At 31.6% G+C, this 19,219-nt stretch overlaps 1 protein-coding gene across 3 annotated transcripts in view; it reads left to right on the plus strand.

The window, feature by feature from the left end:
* The window catches only part of LOC130647472 (E3 ubiquitin-protein ligase UBR5-like), a 28,344-nt gene continuing 9,125 nt past the window's right edge, over positions 1 to 19,219 (plus strand). The window contains exons 1-27 of one of the 3 annotated variants that reach the window (XM_057453339.1): positions 1 to 107; positions 505 to 546; positions 977 to 1,058; positions 1,860 to 1,933; positions 2,062 to 2,138; positions 3,823 to 3,898; positions 5,273 to 5,474; positions 6,517 to 6,682; positions 7,098 to 7,254; positions 7,529 to 7,718; positions 9,683 to 9,919; positions 10,082 to 10,239; positions 10,527 to 10,632; positions 10,879 to 11,128; positions 11,249 to 11,487; positions 12,081 to 12,192; positions 12,433 to 12,590; positions 12,845 to 13,100; positions 13,275 to 13,424; positions 13,961 to 14,084; positions 14,601 to 14,930; positions 15,129 to 15,275; positions 15,650 to 15,922; positions 16,816 to 16,954; positions 17,496 to 17,650; positions 17,944 to 18,250; positions 18,675 to 18,801. In XM_057453339.1, coding sequence (XP_057309322.1) covers positions 46 to 107; positions 505 to 546; positions 977 to 1,058; positions 1,860 to 1,933; positions 2,062 to 2,138; positions 3,823 to 3,898; positions 5,273 to 5,474; positions 6,517 to 6,682; positions 7,098 to 7,254; positions 7,529 to 7,718; positions 9,683 to 9,919; positions 10,082 to 10,239; positions 10,527 to 10,632; positions 10,879 to 11,128; positions 11,249 to 11,487; positions 12,081 to 12,192; positions 12,433 to 12,590; positions 12,845 to 13,100; positions 13,275 to 13,424; positions 13,961 to 14,084; positions 14,601 to 14,930; positions 15,129 to 15,275; positions 15,650 to 15,922; positions 16,816 to 16,954; positions 17,496 to 17,650; positions 17,944 to 18,250; positions 18,675 to 18,801 — 4,396 coding nt within the window. In that variant the 5' untranslated portion in view covers positions 1 to 45. The remainder of the gene's footprint in view (positions 108 to 504; positions 547 to 976; positions 1,059 to 1,859; positions 1,934 to 2,061; positions 2,139 to 3,822; positions 3,899 to 5,272; positions 5,475 to 6,516; positions 6,683 to 7,097; positions 7,255 to 7,528; positions 7,719 to 9,682; positions 9,920 to 10,081; positions 10,240 to 10,526; positions 10,633 to 10,878; positions 11,129 to 11,248; positions 11,488 to 12,080; positions 12,193 to 12,432; positions 12,591 to 12,844; positions 13,101 to 13,274; positions 13,425 to 13,960; positions 14,085 to 14,600; positions 14,931 to 15,128; positions 15,276 to 15,649; positions 15,923 to 16,815; positions 16,955 to 17,495; positions 17,651 to 17,943; positions 18,251 to 18,674; positions 18,802 to 19,219) is intronic. The other 2 variants (XM_057453340.1, XM_057453341.1) reach the window with 2 other exon arrangements.

The following is a 19,219-nucleotide window of genomic DNA, read 5'->3' on the forward strand; positions in this document are numbered from 1 at the left end:
TCCATTAAAATTAAAGTTAATTTTGATTTTGTAGATCATAGTAGAATGTCATCGATTTTGTTGCTGGCACATCCTACAACTTGCACACAGGAACAATATAGTGATAGGTATGAATTACTTTCATTAACTTCTGACATTTAATATTTGTTTTCCTACTTTTTTTTAAGTAGAGGTTGACTTCAGCTCAGTCTCATCAATGAAGAAAAGTCTAGGTTTGGAACACATTGCATGTTTAAAATTGTCGAGTTCATGTGACCAACCCTAACAACCTTGAAAGAATACACCCTATGCTCTTCTAGGCGTGTGTCGAAGTGTTAAGTTAAGACAAGAATGTAGCATGATGTTAAATGTCTGTATTACCCTGTTGATCTAAGTTTTGTGTCAATTCTTTGAAGACTGTTTCCATTGTAAATACACTCTACTTTTTGTGTTTGCGTTATTTTGTAAATATTATTCGCAGCTTGATGCATATGATATTTTCTTCTTTTTTATTTTTTTCTCTAGTTTGAAAGATCTTGTAGACTCAAGAAATGCATCTGCTGACTTGTAAGAATTTTTTTTTATCAATCCAATTACCAACCAACCTTTATCAATCGTTGTTGGTTTTTTCTAGTAACATAAAAAATATTTATCTTTCTAGTGGGTTAAAAGGCAGAAATAAATTAGAACAGTAAACCATTCAGAAATGGTTGAGATAAAAAGTGACATATGCTTATAAGAGAGGAGATAACAAAATTGTACAAGGAGAAATGGGTATAAAGTTAACGATTTTAGATCAGGCATGCATTTTTTTAATCACCTCCTGATTATGAATTGAATCGGATTGCTTGTTAGTAATAGGACCAAGTTTAGTCTGGAGGTGGGGTTGGGACTAAACGGGATGATGGGAGAAGATGTCGGCTATAACTTTGATGTCATTTTTTTACATCCAAGTTGTAAGTGAGTTACAATTTTTATTTTTTTTATTTTTTTACAGACCTTCAATCCTTCCTGAGTTAGATGCATCGAAAGTAAAGCAATGTGTTGTTGGGCCAAATCATCTAGCATTTCTTATGCAGGTAAATACCAGAACCAGAAATGAATTTCAATAGTATTGTCATTTTCTTCATTGTATAGCCTGTTGAAAATTGAAATAAGGGAAGCTTTTTGTTTCCAAGGTATTGGTAATTAACTTTAAACCTTTTAACCCTCATGACAGCTAATGGCGACTTAAAAATTATAAATTTCCTAATTACTTGATAAATATCAACTGCTTTTTTGATTAAGTAAAAAAAAAATGTAACATGATGTCATAATTCCACACAATGAGCTAAGCTGTGAAGACTTGTATCTCACCAACCAAAAAAGATTTTTCAAAAAATAAAAAATTTCCTAGACAGCACTTCAAGCTCTTTCATACGAAATCAATTTGTTTTTTTAAGCAGGAGATAAGCTAATATTCTTACCATTTCCTATATAAAAGCTATATTGGTTATATCTGAGACATAAACAAGAAATTAAAAAGTTTGCATTGCAACTTTTCGAAAAAAAATTTCTCAAGCATGTTTCTTTTTCTAAATGAAAATTTATGAGTTTGACCTGCAGGCTCTCCAATTTTTTATCCATCACTGCTTTGAAACTTCAAAACTGGGAATTTTGATTTAATTTTTATGTTATTTGAAAAGGTAAGCCAACACCTTGCACACATCAGTGACCATCAAGCAAGCACTGTGTATAGTTGTGTTTGCTATTCAATTCATAGCTTTGATTGTCACAATGTGAAACATTTGTTGTTATTATTTAAAGTCATTTTTATATGTTTTGGTTATTTAAAACCAAAATTTAAGTATTACGAATAGTGACTCCATTAACACTTTTAGAACGGTCAAATCTGTCGTGTATCATTTCATGTTAATTCAGAACGAACAACTTGTAGCACAGCAAAAGAACCAAGGTAAAAAATCATTTCATTATTTATAGAACAGTTTTTGTAATTTCAAGAAATACATTTTTGCCTGTCAGTTTATGTCAAGTTGATTGAATACTTTTTATCTGAACACCTGCTGTTCTTGTTTTATGCAGTAGTGATGAAGAGACATTGCATCCAACCACATCTGCAAAGAAAGCTGCGATGACTGCTGTTTTCTCATCTGCTGCTGGTAAGTGTTCCCTTTAAAAAGTTGCTTGATTGATTATGTTTTCTCCAGGTCCGTTTTACACATATAGAAAGGTAGAAAGCTATGCAATCTGAAACTTAAATCTCACATTTCCTAATGTTTTGTTTTGTGTTTGGTAATGCTAAATTATTTTTTAAAATTTATGAAAAATATTTTTTTGCATACAAATGATCTGATGACGATATGACCTAATATCTCCATATTGATCTGACAGAAGTGTATGATGTTATATATTATTTTGGGTGACAACTGTTGCCATTTAAAGAAATTAAAATGCCACTTGTTTTTAATTCATTTTTAAAACTTTAAAATCTGAAATCAATATTTTTTTTAAATTGGAATTTTACATTTGAGAAAAAACTTACTCTTCTTTCTTGTCACAAAATCGTTCTTGCTTTTGAAATAAATTTAAAAATATACTTTGAAAAAATTTAATTTAATTTCTTTGTGGCCAAGGATTGCCAAAATGTGACTTAAAAGTATGGCTAATAAAGTGTAAAAAAAGATACCCGGGAACAACCTTGAGAGAAAGTAGAACATGCAGTCCATTATGGTGGCTAAGTGCAGCAACACAGATATGTGAGAAAAGTTCACTACTGCTGGTAGCGAGCTGGTAGCAAACACGATCCATTCTGAGATAAGCAGGTAATATTCTTGACCCGTACGAGTATTCCACATACCACTTGCCTATCAGCTCTGGCTTTGAATTCGATGTCCATTTGCGCAACCAAAAACCTTACAACTGTTTGCATCGATACAACCGTACATGGCTAATGGAAATGTAGAGTTTTGGTATCCCATTATTTGTCATGCCCATTGCAGGAAAGAACGTTTAAAGCCCTTTGATGCAAAATTAATATCTCTTTTTCGATTTTTTAAAGTTGGTCTCCTATTTTCAAGTAAACCTGGGTTAATATTGTACATTATGTTGTATGTTCTATCACATGGTATTTTGAGCAAATGTTTTTTCATGGCTCCGTAGCCAACCAGCTGGCCAGGTCCTTTTATTTCTGCCTCGATGACTGCCCTCGCTTAAATAATGGGCACTTTTGCCAATGAAATAAATTCTTAATACAGTAATCTACAATCTAAAGTTTATAAACTCCACGCATAATGAGGATAGTCTCTTATCATAAAACTAACATTTCTTCACCCAGTAATCCTTGCAAAACATACTTTTTGGGGTCTTCTTCACGTGAAGTATCTTTTTTTTATATGTTACTTGCAATAGCGATATCTAAATAACAAACACATGCATCTATACTTTATCGTTCAAAACCATGTGTCAACTGTCGGCCATGCAAAAATTTAATTCACTTTCATTTTTATCTTTGAAAACTTTAAATTCCATATTCAATTTAATTTCCTTTAAAGTAAATTTAAATATTTTTTTAAATATAAGTTAAATTGGCAAAAACAATTTAAAAAACAAAAAGTCTTTGCAAAATTTCATTATGGCAACGCTCTGCCACCATAAAGCTCTACACAAAAGTATAACATGTTAACAAGTCTTAATATTTTTTGGGTAATGGCCGACAAACAGATCATTTAATTAGGGAGAAACACAGTCAGCAATGATCATCACTAATTAAGTGAAATTTTTCCCTATTCCACTTTAGTATATATAATGAACTAGTATATAATTGGTAACTTCTTATTTGTTTAGCAGAAACCTCTTCACAAAATGAACATACATTTACAATTTCTGGTGATACCTTAAATTCATTGTCTGGTGCTCTTGGGTAAGTTCTTTTTGTATTTAGGCTATGTATAATTAAATTTTACAAATGTTTATGCACCTTTTTTCATGTCATACCAATGCTACAAATTCTTTCAATTCGTCAAAAAAAGCCATACAAAGTGCTTCTTTCAAATAAAAATAAAATAAAAATTAAGTGAAGGAAATTACCATGTTTCTTATGATAACACAAACTTCAAAAGTACCAGAGTAATAATTATTACACATAATTATTCCAATGCAAAGCAATAAAACATTCCAGTCCCTCCCCTCTTTGGACCGAATAGGGTTTATGGTTTGATGTATCAGAAACAACTTTGTAGTTAAAGTTTTTTGAATAAATGTGTAATAATAGAGTTTGTATAATGAAACAAACTTGATCATTTTTATTTTTGAATAAAGATGTACTAATAGCGGAATTATTATAAACAAACTTTGTATAACGAAATGAATTTTATTATTCTTTGTGTAAATTACATCGAACTTCATTTAACATTATATCAAACTCTATACAATTGTATTAAAAATAAAATGATTTAAAAGATTTAGTAAATAGATACAAAGTTTTTTTGTACAAGTTATGCAAACATTTTGAGACAGTAACTGGTATTTTAAAGTGTAGTTATTTTAAATAAACTAGTCGATATGAAAAATTCTACATGGAAGTGCTTCTTGACATATTCCATGAAGTAAAAAAATTTAATGGTATAGGGGTTATTGTAATTATAGATGCGATTATAATGGCGTTTTTTATTACAAAACTCCCAGTATTATAATTGATTTGAAACAAAAAGAAAATTACATATTTTTGATAAAAACTTTTCAGGCGAGAATTATATAACAGAAATATTATGACTGATTTAGGTGCAAAAAAGCTTCTACTTTCAATGATTCTTTTTTTTTTCTTTCCTGTTTGACTTGTTGAGTAATGTATATCCTACTGAATGGCACCTGACCTTATATAACAGACCCTAGAATGAATTGTGCTCTGTTGGAGTGAGTAGAATTGGGCAGAAATAAGACAATAAATGACATATTGAATCATCAAATATATATTTTAACAGACAGAAGTCAACTTTCCTTACTTTAAATTGCAGTACATATTTCGATTTTTGCTGATTGGAATTTGCATGAATAAATTTGAAGTGCAATTATTCTATTCCCAAAAATAATAACTTTAAAATACATGTTTTTACTCCTTTGAAGTCATGTTCTCTAGTCTTCTTGACATCATGCAACAAAAGTACCAGATTTATGCAAATATTACTCATCTTTAATTTAGTATTGTTTTTAATGAATGAAGCTTTTTTTCTTATTATGATATTTTTGTATGTTAAGCTGTATGTTTTTGAAAAATATAAGGTTGATTTTTTTGCAGAAGATGGACTACACACAGGGTAGCAAATTCATCAGGTACAACATCCAGTGGGACAAGTAGTAGCGTTTTAGCAAGTCGTGCTCCTGTAACTCGGGGTAGAGGAAGAATAATTCGTGCCACACGAGGTAGAGCTGGATCAGGTTGGATAAGCAGCCGGGCTGTAATACCAGCCTCCGCTGTACCAGAAGAGCTAATATCACAGGTTTGAATAATTGATTATAGTACAGAACTATTCTGTAACAGGTAAAACTGTTGTGTTTTTTCTAGTACACTATTATCAACGAAATTTAAAGGACAACTCTGATTTAAAAAAAGTAGCAAATTTATTTTAAAGATTGTATCGTAAAAAACAGGGGTTAGAAAGAAGACTTCTTAAAGCCTGAAGAAACAACAGCAAACCGCAAACCACAAAAATGTAAATAACAAACAAATTTAACATAAAGAGGAAAAAGGATGTAAAATAGGACACTGAGTAATAAAGGAGGCAATAACTTAATAATTTAATTGAAATTACACTAAAAATTTAAATTTTTTTTATCGTATTTAATAGTTAACATTAGTAAAATAGATTTCTAAATGTCAATTGTGTTAGCAGAACCAGATAAAATTTATGTTAAACTTACGTTGTAGAGCTTACTTAAACATTTGTTTTAACTAGTCCTCAGTTTTAAGTTGTTCTAATTTAAAGCTTTTACCATATAATTTAATGATTTGTGTTTAAGGGAGGGGCAAATCGAAAAATTTATGTTAAGCTTTAATTTTAAGTTTCTCTGTCCATTCTCCACAAACTTATGTGGAAGTGGGCATGAAACATCACCTATTCCAAAGTGTATCTGAGATATCAAGTCTAGCCATGAAAGTTAGGTTTAAATACTTTTTTTAAGACATTTTATTTTAAATTTCAGTGAGGCATGTGAAAAACGACTTAATTTAAAATACTCTTTATTCTTTAAAAAGTTGATACTTCACAGCATGGAATATTAAAAAGTCACACCATTCAGTGTATTGTTTAGCAAACATTTCCAATTTATATATCACTAATTATAGACAATATGAATTATTTAATAAAAAAAGTAAAACTTTGCCTGTGCCAGGCTTTAAAAAACGTATTTTATCTAGGCTCCATTCTTATAAACTGGCTCCTAATAGATCATAAAAAAAATAAATTTGAATTAAAAAAAAACAATAAAACATGCATAATGGATGGATGGAAAATAATTCAAATTTACAATGTTTATTGTTAGGCGCAAGTTGTACTTCAAGGCAAATCGAGACAAGTGATAATTCGAGAGCTTCAGAAGACGAGTTTAGATGTTAATCTTGCAGTTAATAACTTGTTATCGCGTGATGATGATGATCCTGACGATCAAGATGAAGATGCTTACATGCAGGAAACATATATTCCAAGCGGTAATCATTTCCTTTATAACTCTTAATTTTAATTTAATATTTGCAATCCTCTTTTGTATTTTTATTTGCCTGTCTTCAAATAATTTTTGCTGTTAGCTTATCAGAGAAAAAGAGTTGCGAAAGCGAAAGTTTGATTCACATATTAAATTTAGGTTCAATGAATTTTTACTAGGGTTGCTAAGGTTACAAAACAACCTTTTTAAAATGTGTAAACTAGTCAGCCTAGTCATCCTGTACAAATTTCAACGAGATGTATAGCCTAGACATTAGTATTATGTGCATACTTAGCACAGACTAGCGACTCCAGTACCATTTCGAACAATTGATTTGAACATTAATGCTAGTCAATATCTTGCTTGCAGTACTGACTGATTAAAGACACATTTATGTTTATTTAAGTTTGCGTTGTTTTTAGAAGACTTAATGTCAATATTTGAAGCTGGTATACCTGGAGATGAGCCATTTGTTGTCCAGAGAGATGCTATATTCTCTGAAGATATTATTTATAATCCTTCGTACACACGTGCTGAATCGAGACTAACAAATACTAGACCAGCAACACAAAATGAAAAGTTAGTTTGTTGACAGTACTTCTAAAACCTTTTTGTTGCCTACATAAGGTCAGAACTTTGAAATATAAGCACCTCTCTCAAATAGCAAATTTAAACAACAATGGAGCAACAGTATTTATTTATAAATTAATATCCTCAATGTTTACTGGCTAAATCTCTGTGATTGGTGAACCTACGCTATGATGAGAGGTGCATTTTGTATAATTCATACAGTAATTAGTCAAAACAGAGGTAAGCTAAGAAAAGTTAACGCTCTGCACTTTTATGTTTATAGTTCATCATCTGCAGATCGTGATAAAGATTTTTCTGCTTCACGTATAAGAGACAAATGGTGGGGCATGTTAATGATGGAAGGAAAAGATAAGGCATCTGCTAACGCATCCTCACCTATTAAGATTAAATCTTCTAAACAAGCTGATACTACTCACAGATTCGGAGAGATTGAGTGGTGGACATGTGAGCAGGTATGTGCAATAAGCCTCTGCATGAATTTGTCACTTCTGTCTTTTAGTGAAATCTAGAAATATAAAATAGTGACTGTAGACCTCAATTGGGATTTCACCAAGGATTACCTTCTTAAATGTCTTAAAACAGCTCAATTAAAAAAATAACTTTCGTGCATAACATCACATCTGCAAATAGTTATTGTTCATGTCTCAACACATTTTGAAGAAAGTTTATTTTAAATGTTAATGTGGTAGTTTAAGCATAATTGTTACAGGATTATTGCTATCTAAATAATATTTTTCCTTTCTGTAAAACTTAAATTTATGTTTTGTTTCTGCAAGTGAGTTTACACTCTCCACCTCTCCACCACTGAGGGTATTTATCAACTTGATTAACATAGCCTTTTAAATTAGGGGTCGTCTACAAATTTCGTATGATATTTTATACGAACATATACGAATTTAATTGCTTTTAATTCGTATAAAAATCGTATACAATTCGTATAGTGTTAAATAGTTATACGATTTTTAAAAAATCTAATACGAATTTTATACGATTTTCATACGAATTGTCATACGAATTATATTCTCTTTTATACGATTTTCATACGAATTGTCATACGAATTATATTCTCTTTCATACGAATTGTCATTCGAATTATATTCTCTTTTATACGAATTTTCATACGAATTATATTTCGTTTTTCAACTTTTAAAATGCGATCTAAAAAAACATTTCTATCGCCGTTCTTCGTTCTTAAACTTTGAAAATGCGATCTAAAAAAGCATTTCTATCGCCGTTTTTCGTTTTTAAACTTTTAAAATGCGATCTAAAAAAAACATTTCTATCGCCGTTTTTCGTTTTTAAACTTTTAAAATGCGATCTAAAAAAAACATTTCTATCGCCGTTTTTCGTTTTTAAACTCTTGAAATGCGATCTAAAAAAACATTTCTATCGCCGTTTTTCGTTTTTCAACTTTTAAAACGCGATCTAAAAAAACATTTCTATCGCCGTTTTTCGTTTTTCAACTTTTAAAATGCGATCTAAAAAAACATTTCTATCGCCGTTTTTCGTTTTTCAACTTTTAAAATGCATCTTAAAAAACATTTCTATCGTCGTTCTTCGTTCTTAAACTTTGAAAATGCGATCTAAAAAAACATTTCTATCGCCGTTTTTCGTTTTTCAACTTTTAAAATGCGATCTAAAAAACATTTCCATCGCCGTTTTTCGTTTTTTAACTTTTAAAATGCGATCTAAAAAACATTTCTATCGCCGTTTTTCGTTTTTAAACTTTTAAAATGCGATCTAAAAAAGCATTTCTATCGCCGTTTTTCGTTTTTCAACTTTTAAAACGCGATCTAAAAAACATTTCTATTGTCGTTTTTCGTTTTTCAACTTTCGAAAATGCGATCTAAAAAAACATTTCTATCGCCGTTTTTCGTTTTTAAACTTTTAAAATGCGATCTAAAAAAACATTTTATTTTAAAACTCGTATACGAATTTAATACAATGTCAAACGATTTTCTTTTTTTTAAAACCATACGCATCTAATTAAAATCTCATACGAATTTTTTGTTAAACTCGTACGAATTTAACTCATACGAATTTAATTTAAAACTTATACGAATTTAATTTAAAACTCATACGAACTTTTTAAACTCATACGAATTTAATTTAAAACTCATACGAATTTAATTTAAAACTCATACGAATTTAATTAAAAACTCATACGAATTTTATACGATTTTAGAAAAATTTCATACGAATTTAATTACTGTATGGCAAAAGAAAATTCGTATAGCATATACGAATTTTTTTGATACGAATTGCTACGAATTTTGTAGATGACCCCTTATCAATTTTGATTTAATTATAAAAGCTTTTAGTATAATTGTTCCACAGTTCGTTAGCTGCCCAGTTTTCTTCTTTATTTCGCATTTTAAATAGGTTAATAATACTTATTTAACCATAATCTGTTTAGAGCAACGAAGACAATCTCAAGTTTGCTGAAATGGTATCACTTTATTCTGAATTGGTTGCAGTTACCAATGATGGTTTTCTGCAGTCTTGGAAATGGAATGATCCACATCCACCCAATGTTCGAAACAACGAACACACGCACCCTAGAGCTGTGGATATGAAAATTACAAATAACGAAAAAATATCAAAAATTGCAGCATGTAGCATTAGAATAAGCATTTTAACAAACTCTGGCAAGGTAAGCAAATTTCTCGTTTTATATGCATTTCATATAACAGACCATAATCTTCCTGATGTATTATTGTGATTAGAAAATATTATTTTTAAGTTTGTCCGAGTTCCTTAAAAATGTCCTTTCTTTATATTGCAGTTTCTTTTTTATAATTGTGCTTTTCCATAGCTTGCAACATGGTTGGATGAAACTTTAGCTGCTGTAGGTTATAGATTGGAGATTCCTTTGCAAGCATATCCAGAATTCAAAAGTCATCTAGTGACACAACTTCATGTTTGTAATTTGTATTCATGCGTTCAACTTTCCAATGGCTCTATTTATTGGTGGTATGTTGGTTACTTTATTTTACTGTTCTGTTGTTTCTATTTTTACTAAAAAATTTTGCCCTGAATTATACTTGTTAGCCACAGCAAACATACTTTTCTCATTTCTGTGTACGTTTTACCAAGTTTGACCAGTTAAGTTCTGGTAAAATTTCTGTCAACACAATTTTCTAAAGGTTCTATTTGCTTTCGTCATCCCTCCTCTTTTGAACAGAGAGGAGTACATTTCACATGAATTTATGTCTGCTTAAACTCCCACTAGAATGTTAAGGTATGCACATTTTATTTAGGGGTATGTTTCCTTATGAGCAAAGAAAAAAGATTTTAGATAAAGTAAAAACAAAAGCCAAGAAAAGTGCTATTGCTGGGAGTAGTCAGATCAAGCCAGGCACATTGGTAAGGGCTTTTGGGGTTTTACTAACATTTCACTAGACCATATCAATATACTGCTGACATAGATATCTTATGATATCTATGTAGTCTTTTTCCTCATTCTTTTTTTTTCTCACCAGTCACTCGTGATAAAAATGTTTCTTAAAGATATTCCTCTTCATTTTCCAAGATGGAAAGTTAAAAGCTTTTATTTTTATGAAGTTACATTGTGCTGTGAGACTTTGTTTACATTCTCTTGATTTGTTTTAGGTGTGCATTAGAAGCTGTCCACTTTACTATCCTGGTGCTGTTGGCTTCACTACAGTTAACGGTGAACCTAGGGTTGGTAAACTGGTGGACAAAGCATGGGATATCGGTGAAAAGTGCCGTTTTAAAATAATTGAACCAGGAAGGAGCATTCCTACCAACATAGAAGTCAAAGAAAACATGGATAAGGGTGAAGGTGTCTCTAATGTTTCTAAAGATGACCAACCAAATGTTGTGACGCCAATTACTAGAAGTAAGTGAGGGTTGGGTGAAGTCCACTGTTTTTGTTGATGCTGGAAATGAATAGGCGATTTTCCTTAACCAAGTTTAGTCTGTAATTTTTATGTTTGTTGGGGTGTTTTCTTTTTGTTAGAACGAAAATATTCAGAGGTCGAGTTAGGTTGTGATATTTTAAAAGAAGAGGAATGGTGCTTGCAAGATGTCATATTTGTTGAAGAAGTACGAAACGTGCCTGTTGGTGAAGTATTAAAAGTAGATGGTGCTTATGCAATGGTTCATTTTTCTGCACATGCCAAAAGTGATGCCAAAAGTGCTACTGATGTGGACTCGATGCTACGAGAAAGCGTGATACGTCGAAAAGATGAGTTGCAGGTATGTTAAATAAAATATTTTTTGGATAGTTTTTACACCCATGCTAAACCCGTTTTGTTTAAAAACTATTAAATAGGGCCTTTGTTCTGAATCATTGCAGACTTTAAGAATTTTAGTAGACTTTTGAGGGAAGACCTGCAAAAATATTCTCATCCTTTTTTGCACTACTTTTTTACTCTTATAATAATTATTATAATTGTTCAATAGTTTCTACAAGACTTTTGTATGATAATTTGACTGCTTCCTTTATCTATGCTCTTTTTGCTCATGTTCATTTTGTTTATTTCTGATTGAATTTACGTTTGCACATACATTAAGTACCTACAAATTTCAGCATTAGGAACCATTGTAATTTATGGTTGCTTGAAATATATGTCGATTAATAATTAATTAATAATGATAGTAATACTTTTACATTGAAATTTAATATTTTTATTACACCAAAATTTTTAATTTGGGTTTTTCTTTTGTGTAAAAATTGATTCTTACTCCTATCATAAAATGATTTGAAAATTTTACCGATGACGATTTGTTTTTAGACAACACTACACAATTTGTACATGTTTTTACCCTTACCTTTACCTTAACTTCAGATTGTGAAATGGACAACACCACCAAAAATGCCAGAATGTTATCAGAAGGCTCCAAAGCAGTTAATAGTACCAGGAGGCTCAAAGGTTTTAACATTTGCACTTGACAAAAAAGGTATAGTGTTTAAATGAGCTATCACTTGTCACTTGTTTGTGTTACTGCTTTGCATGGTTTTACTGACACATAAAAAACAGTATTATGATCTTTTTTTACAACTTATCGACTTTCGTAACATCAATGTGTCGTAGTAAGTGACCATCAATGTGTCGTAGTCAGTGACCATCAACTGTAATTGAATGAACCAGCTGCTATTTGAGAGGACTTTAAACTTATTCAATATTTTACATATTTTAGGTGTACATGCTATTCTGAAAACTTCCAATGGATTGCGTTACTCGTTGTTTAGTTTAGCATCAAGTCGACCTGAACCAGGTGGTAATATACAAAGTGAACCAGCAACATTCTTATCAAAATCTGTACCCTTCAGCTCTACCTTATTATCATCTGGAGTAGTAAGTTGTACTTAAGTTGTAGGATAAAGTTAAAACTGTTTTTACAGCAGTCTTTTCTTTTTGTTTGGTAATGTTTATCTTTTCTTCTTCCAAAATAGAAAAAAGTGCAGGCTGAAAATGTTGTAGTATGTGTCCAAACATATTAGAATGAGCTTGTCATATGTAGCTACATAAGTTAGTCGATTTAAAGAACCAAACAATCTATTATTTATGTCAATTTTTGTGTAACTTTGGTGCGATTTCTTTCTATTTAGGAGTCGATAGTCCTAATGCAAGATCCAAATGGTTGTTTGTATCCATTAGTAAAAGATAATGTGGGGGGCATTCAAAATCCAAGCTGGTCAAATCTTTCATCAATGACATGTTTCGTGTCAGGTCTAAAGAAAACAGAAACAAGCCAGATGTGTATCAGTATTTTGGTGCTTAAAGAGAATGAGTTAATGCAGAATATACTGAGATGTGATGGAGATGCAGTGCAACAGTATTTGTGTAGAATTAAAGACGATCAAGGTAACATAATTTAAAATTTTATGTAAGAGGATTTTGCTCAATTTTGTTCTGTTACTTTTTATGTTTTTTAAGAGAAAAATTGTAGTTGACATTCCAGACTAAAACTAACATTGAATTACCCTTTTGTTCAAAAATCTACATCTTAAGCAAGTAAAATTTGTCTCTTTTTTTTAGAATTAATACATTCTGCAGTCAACAGTAATTGTGATGGAAACCGAAATGTAGTGCATGTTTGCATTTCGACGTGTCGTCCTGCTTCTTCGAAGTCTTTCAAAATGTCCAGTCAATCTAGCAACACACTGGAATCTAATGCTAGTAAAGGAGGTAGGAGAACAAGAAAAACTGTCATATGTAATTGTTGACTGAAAAAAAAATTCCACTGTCAGTTTCTATTAGTTGATAGCCTGTAGAAAAATTCACGGGACTACCTGCCCTTTATATTCACATTTCGTCTTTCAGCAGCATTTTTTTTCAACAACATTTTTCTTATAAAAACAAAAAAAATTGATTTCAAGACAAGTAAACAAGCAAGTAAAATAGATGTTGGATAAATAAAAAAAATGAGAAACTACGTAAAAGCAGGAAGGGAATTATGTCGCAGAATCTCGTGGTAAAAATTGTGGCACTGTGAATTATAACATAATCCTTCTATCATCAATTTTGGTTAAAACGAGAACAGGCAAGGAAAGGCTTGTAGTCAGCCATAGATCCAGCTTCATATGTAGATAAATATATTACATTATACACTCGCATCATTTTGTTTTTGTTTTCAAAGCTATCTTCCACAACAGTGTTGATATTGTAACTTTAGAAAGCGAACTATGGAAGCTCTTTCATTATTTTAATTCCTTGATGTCTAGAATTAAAAGACGAACCATACGAACCAACAATGTGGGTTCCATTATTCGATGGCTTGACTTGCTTAGATGCACTTTTGAAAAGTGAAGTTCTTCAAAGCCACCTGTTTTATCTACTGTCACAGAAGTAAGATTTTGTTAACATTTTTATTGTTTAAATTTATAAAGAAAGGTATATCTATATAGGGTTGACTAAAATATTTTTGTGTCCTTGCCGTTAAATCAAAATAGTGCTTGAAATTCTTTAAGCTGTGAAATGCCACAAAAGCATAAAGTAGGGTTATCTATCCTACTTTATGCCATCCAAGAAAAAAAGTTACACAATTACCTTAAATGGATTTTATGGATCTTATAACTTCTAAACTTTTAACAAAATGGCTGATATTTTTGGTCCTAGAAGCGTGATATATGTGAAAAAATACATAATAAAGTTTTTATGTGTTAAACAGTTCTTCTTGGTTTCCAGAGTGCTCAATGTAAAAAACAGCCTTATAATATTTGTTGAACAAGTAAGAATATTACAACTTTTTAACAACTTTAAGTTTCATGTATCTTGTACAATCATCAGGTTACAATTAAAACATAACTTCAGAAAATTAATTAAAACATCTAGTTTGTTACCAGTTATTATTTACTTTTCTAGGGATGCACTTGGATACACCCCCTTTATGTCTGCAGTTAGAATTCGTGCCTATGCAGCTGCCATTAAAATTTATAATACTATTATAAGTATATGTGGATCATCAACCAGTCAAAATAAAGAACAATTCATGGCAATGATTTGTCCAAATAATACTGATCCAGATATGTCGCCACTACAAATGCTCTGTTGCAACGACACGTGTTCGTTTACGTGGACAGGGACTAAGCACATCAATCAAGACATATTTGAATGCAAGACATGTGGTTTAGTTGGCCCGCTTTGTTGTTGTACTGAGTGCGCACAAGTCTGCCATATTGGCCATGAATGCAAGTAAGTAAAGGTGGATATCATGTAAAGCGAGTTTACTCTAGCCCAGTGTGGAAATTATTGGAAATGTTGTAACAAAGTTGATGAACACTATATTTGCTCTTTCGTGTAACCGTGACTGGTCTTTTCTAGTAGACAGACAGATAAAGTATGGCTATTGTTATAAAGCTGTGTTGTTTATTTATAGAGTTGTTTATTTAGATTAAAAAAAACATCTCCTACTGCTTATTGTGATTGTTGGGAGAAATGCCCGTGCAAGTCTCTTGTACCTGGTGATCAACCCCAGCGAGTGAAACTTTTGCACCTCTTAGTTGATGAGACAGATCTCTCTGCCAAACCAAATAAAAAGTAAGTATAAAAGATTGTAAGTTTCTGCTCTTGTTAACGAAAAGCTTTTTTTCCAAGTGTTTTTTGTTTTGTTTTTATTTTTATATTTCCATAAGATTTTCATTGAATTTGTGCTTAATCAACCAATATTATTTCTTCCGAGTCTGCTTTTTTGTTACTTTCGCTTAATGTTTTTTTAGTTTTTATAATAAGTTTGCTTGTATCGTTTTGTTAAACTTTCTCGTATATTTTTTATTGCAATATGCTGGGGTATTTTATCCTTGACATATCCATAAACATACTTCTGTAAATTTTTTTACAAGTTTTTAAAAATAAAAAAGTCTTGTGTCTGCTTTTGTTTGATTTGTAATTTCCTATCCCTTTTTAAATTTCAGAGACCAACATATTTTGCTGTTCTTAGCGAGAACTGTAGCTCGACAAGCTGATGAGCAGGTACAATACATGCCAAATAAAACACATTCTGGGGAGTCATCAAAGCAACGTGGTGGTAATAACATCCGCTCGAAGAATCGCTCACAAACTCCACCATCTGATCATGAGTTGGAACCGCCTAAGTTTGCAAAGATTTCATTGGGATATATTTTGAAGAATTGGAATGCATTGAAGTCGATGATATTATTTGGTTGTGATCAGAATGGAGCTAGAAGGTATGTTGTTTAATGTGTGCTGTGGAAAATAAGAAGGATTTTAATGGATAAGTAAGGGGTAGTATAAATTTGGTATACAAATTTTGACCATGTAACAGCATTATCTAGACGACACTTAGAACATTTCTGTTTTATTTTTCTTACTTGGCAGACCTATTCTGTAGATTATGAATACAGTTTAGGTTTTTTGTGTTTTTTTGTCAGCTGTTGTAATGGAACTTTTATTACTATACAATAATTTTTTTAAAACAATTATTCTTACTGTACGGTTACTGCGAAGTAGAGTGCGCTTTGTTCTTATCGCTGTTAAACGAAAATAAAGCTTTTATCTTGTACTAGTCCTTAGCGTGTAGAATCCACTGGTTTGCCAGTCCCTAGGTTTTTAACCATTGTGTGTATTTCCAACATCAGTATTTCATGCATTTTTGTCCACCTGTCAGCCCAAGGTGGTGATAAATTTAGATGCAATGCAACAATTTCGAACAAACAAAATAAAGCTATTATTATAGCGATTGGGTGGCTAACCATAACAAATATTTCTTCTTACAGCCTTATCAAAATTAATGTTATTCAGGATTGCGATGGTCATAAAGTGAAAGCATGTGTTATATTTATAGATGTAAATGACGTGCCATCTAGATTTGCGTGCGTATCTACTATATTGCAGTAGTGTGGTGGGTTCATCTGCGGGACCAGGGATTTAATCTCTCCCGCTGGTAGGCAGTATGTTAGCAATGCGGAAATTGATGTGCTGTAATCAAAAAATGCCTTCACTGCAATTTCAGTAAAGCGAAACCTCGCAAAATCAAAATCTTTTGTATCATAAAACCTCAGTAAACATAAGCCTCTTTTAACAAACTCTCTCAGTCGTCATTATTGTTTTGTTTTTATAGAGCTAATGCATTAGATGATCAGATTATCAGTGCTTCTATGTTGCAGCCAGAAGAGATTGGAAAATATTTGGATGTACAACACGGTACTTCACTGCTGGATAATTTTGTTCATAAAATCATTGTGAAATGCAACTCTGAAGTAAGAATTGTTTTTGTTCATAAAATCATTGTGAAATGCAACTTTGAAGTAAGAATTGTTTTGTTCATAAATCATTGTGAAATGCAATTCTGAAGTAAGAATTGTTTTTATGTATGATATGATATGTATTTGTTATTTAATTCAAATTTTTAAGCATAAATTTTTGTAGTGTGACTGAGCCATGATATCACATAGAGAAAGTTTGAATCTGATCTAATTTTTTTCTAGTTTAATATCCTATCCTATTCTTACTTTTTTTATAGTTGTTACTTTATTGGAAACAACAGAATATGTAAAATGATTCTCTGTGCTCATCAGCATAAGGTTCATCTCCACTAGATAGAATATTCGAGCAGAGCAGAATAACTTCAAATTCAGATTGGCTAGTGGAACATACTACACGACCACAATTCATCCTGTCAAACAATCAAAATGCTCAAATTTATTCTGCTCGAAATATTCCGCCTATTGGAGATATACTCTCTTTTGATTAAACTTGCAAAAAATTAAATGTAGTAATGTTTTGATCCGCCATGTTTAGTTTCTGGAAGTACTTGTGCAAACACTTCTGCGACAGATTGAGCAAAATAACAGTGATGAAGTTTTATTAGTGGTGAAAAGATTCATACGTGCTGTTATTAGAGTTTATGTAATACTAAGTTCGTGCGCTGGTACCACTGCGACAAAAAAGAAAGGGTTTGTAGTGCTTCTCTTTTAATATGAGTGTAGTCTCTAAAACGTAGGTTAGTATTGCCATTAATGAATGACATGTTAACATAGCAGGCAGTCTTTTTTTTTGTCTTGGGAGTTAATTAGGCTGGAGTTTCACTGCATTAAGTTTCTCGATTTTTTAAATTTTTCTTGAACATAATCAGAATTTGAAAGAAATTTAATGAGATTTATGCAATTTTTAATTTTAGTTATTCCAACTTGATGTTTGGATTTCACTGTCAGTGTGTACATTATGAAGTTAACATTTTTGTTTTTAGGTTATCAACAGCCATAGCTCAATGCAAAAGAGTGTTTTTATCTTTAAATGTATTAGCAGCTGAAGAAATGGCGAACATTGCGGCAACTATCTTTGCACCTGTTAGAATGGGCGTGGTATACCCCTCATCACCCTTCTCCTTGGGTACTATTCCAGATAGTTCGTCTGTGAGTGATGAACTGTTTTCTATTTTGCCATTACCTGAAAGATCTTCTGTTCCGTATTCACAATCAACTCGTGTTCGATTTGCAAACACACTGACTGTGGAGGGAGGGCAGCCAGAAGAGGAAGAAGAAATGGAAGCCGAGGTATGAAACATAGAGTTGTTACGTGTGTTTTGGGTAGTAGAGGGTGCTGTAGATGTTCTGTGTAGCTATATGCTGCAAGTTCACTATTTTAGGAAAGCATAGTAATTGCAAGATAAATTTTTACCCAAACTTTTCTTCCCAAACTGCATGACAAATTTTCAACTGTGAAATTTTATCGTCACAAAGATATTTTATAAAACTGTAAATACGTATATTTAAAATTTAAAATGATTTTAAATACTGCAAAAAAACTGCCCTTATGGAAAATCTTTTGAAAATAATGAAAGATTCATAAAATAGTAATATTTTATAGTCATGGAATTTTTACTTGCGTGATTTAATAAAATGTTTGCACAGTTGTCACTAATTATGACACTGCGTTACTTTTTTATTCGTGTTTCACTGTTAACAATGTTATCTGTAGGAGCCTGCCTCTCAGAGTCAGCTGAATGCCACAGAAGAATCTATAGAAGATACGCAGGTGCATGAGTCAGATATGGAGATTGATTTGCTGGCTGAGAGTGACAGTGAAAGCGAAGAGAGCAATAACGGTAAGAAAATAAGTATAAAAATCTAATGTATTTTTTTACCAGTGCATTAAGATACAGAAATCAGTCTACGGGCGGAGTTGCTTACTTGTCGTGGCGAAGCTCAACTTCACTGGATGTGCTTTAGCAGTTGGTTAGCACGAATAACTATGTTTTCTTTCGTATTAATTTCCACATGTAAGACATTAAGAACGATATGGTAAGCCTAGAAAGCACTGAGAAACATTTTACAATGCAGATTTGAAGTTGCAGATGTGATATGTCTGAAAATTTTTATGCCGTAATTTTTAAGAATTTGTGTATATTGTGTCTTTAAGAATATCCTACTCTGAGAAATGAAGAGAAGTTAAAGTAAGATTTGCTTTTAAAACCTCGTTTACTCGGTTTACTCTGACTATACTCGCCCCTACATAGTAGACCA

This window comes from Hydractinia symbiolongicarpus, chromosome 6, assembly GCF_029227915.1.
Source record: "Hydractinia symbiolongicarpus strain clone_291-10 chromosome 6, HSymV2.1, whole genome shotgun sequence".
In the NCBI taxonomy this organism is placed as follows: Eukaryota; Metazoa; Cnidaria; class Hydrozoa; order Anthoathecata; family Hydractiniidae; genus Hydractinia; species Hydractinia symbiolongicarpus.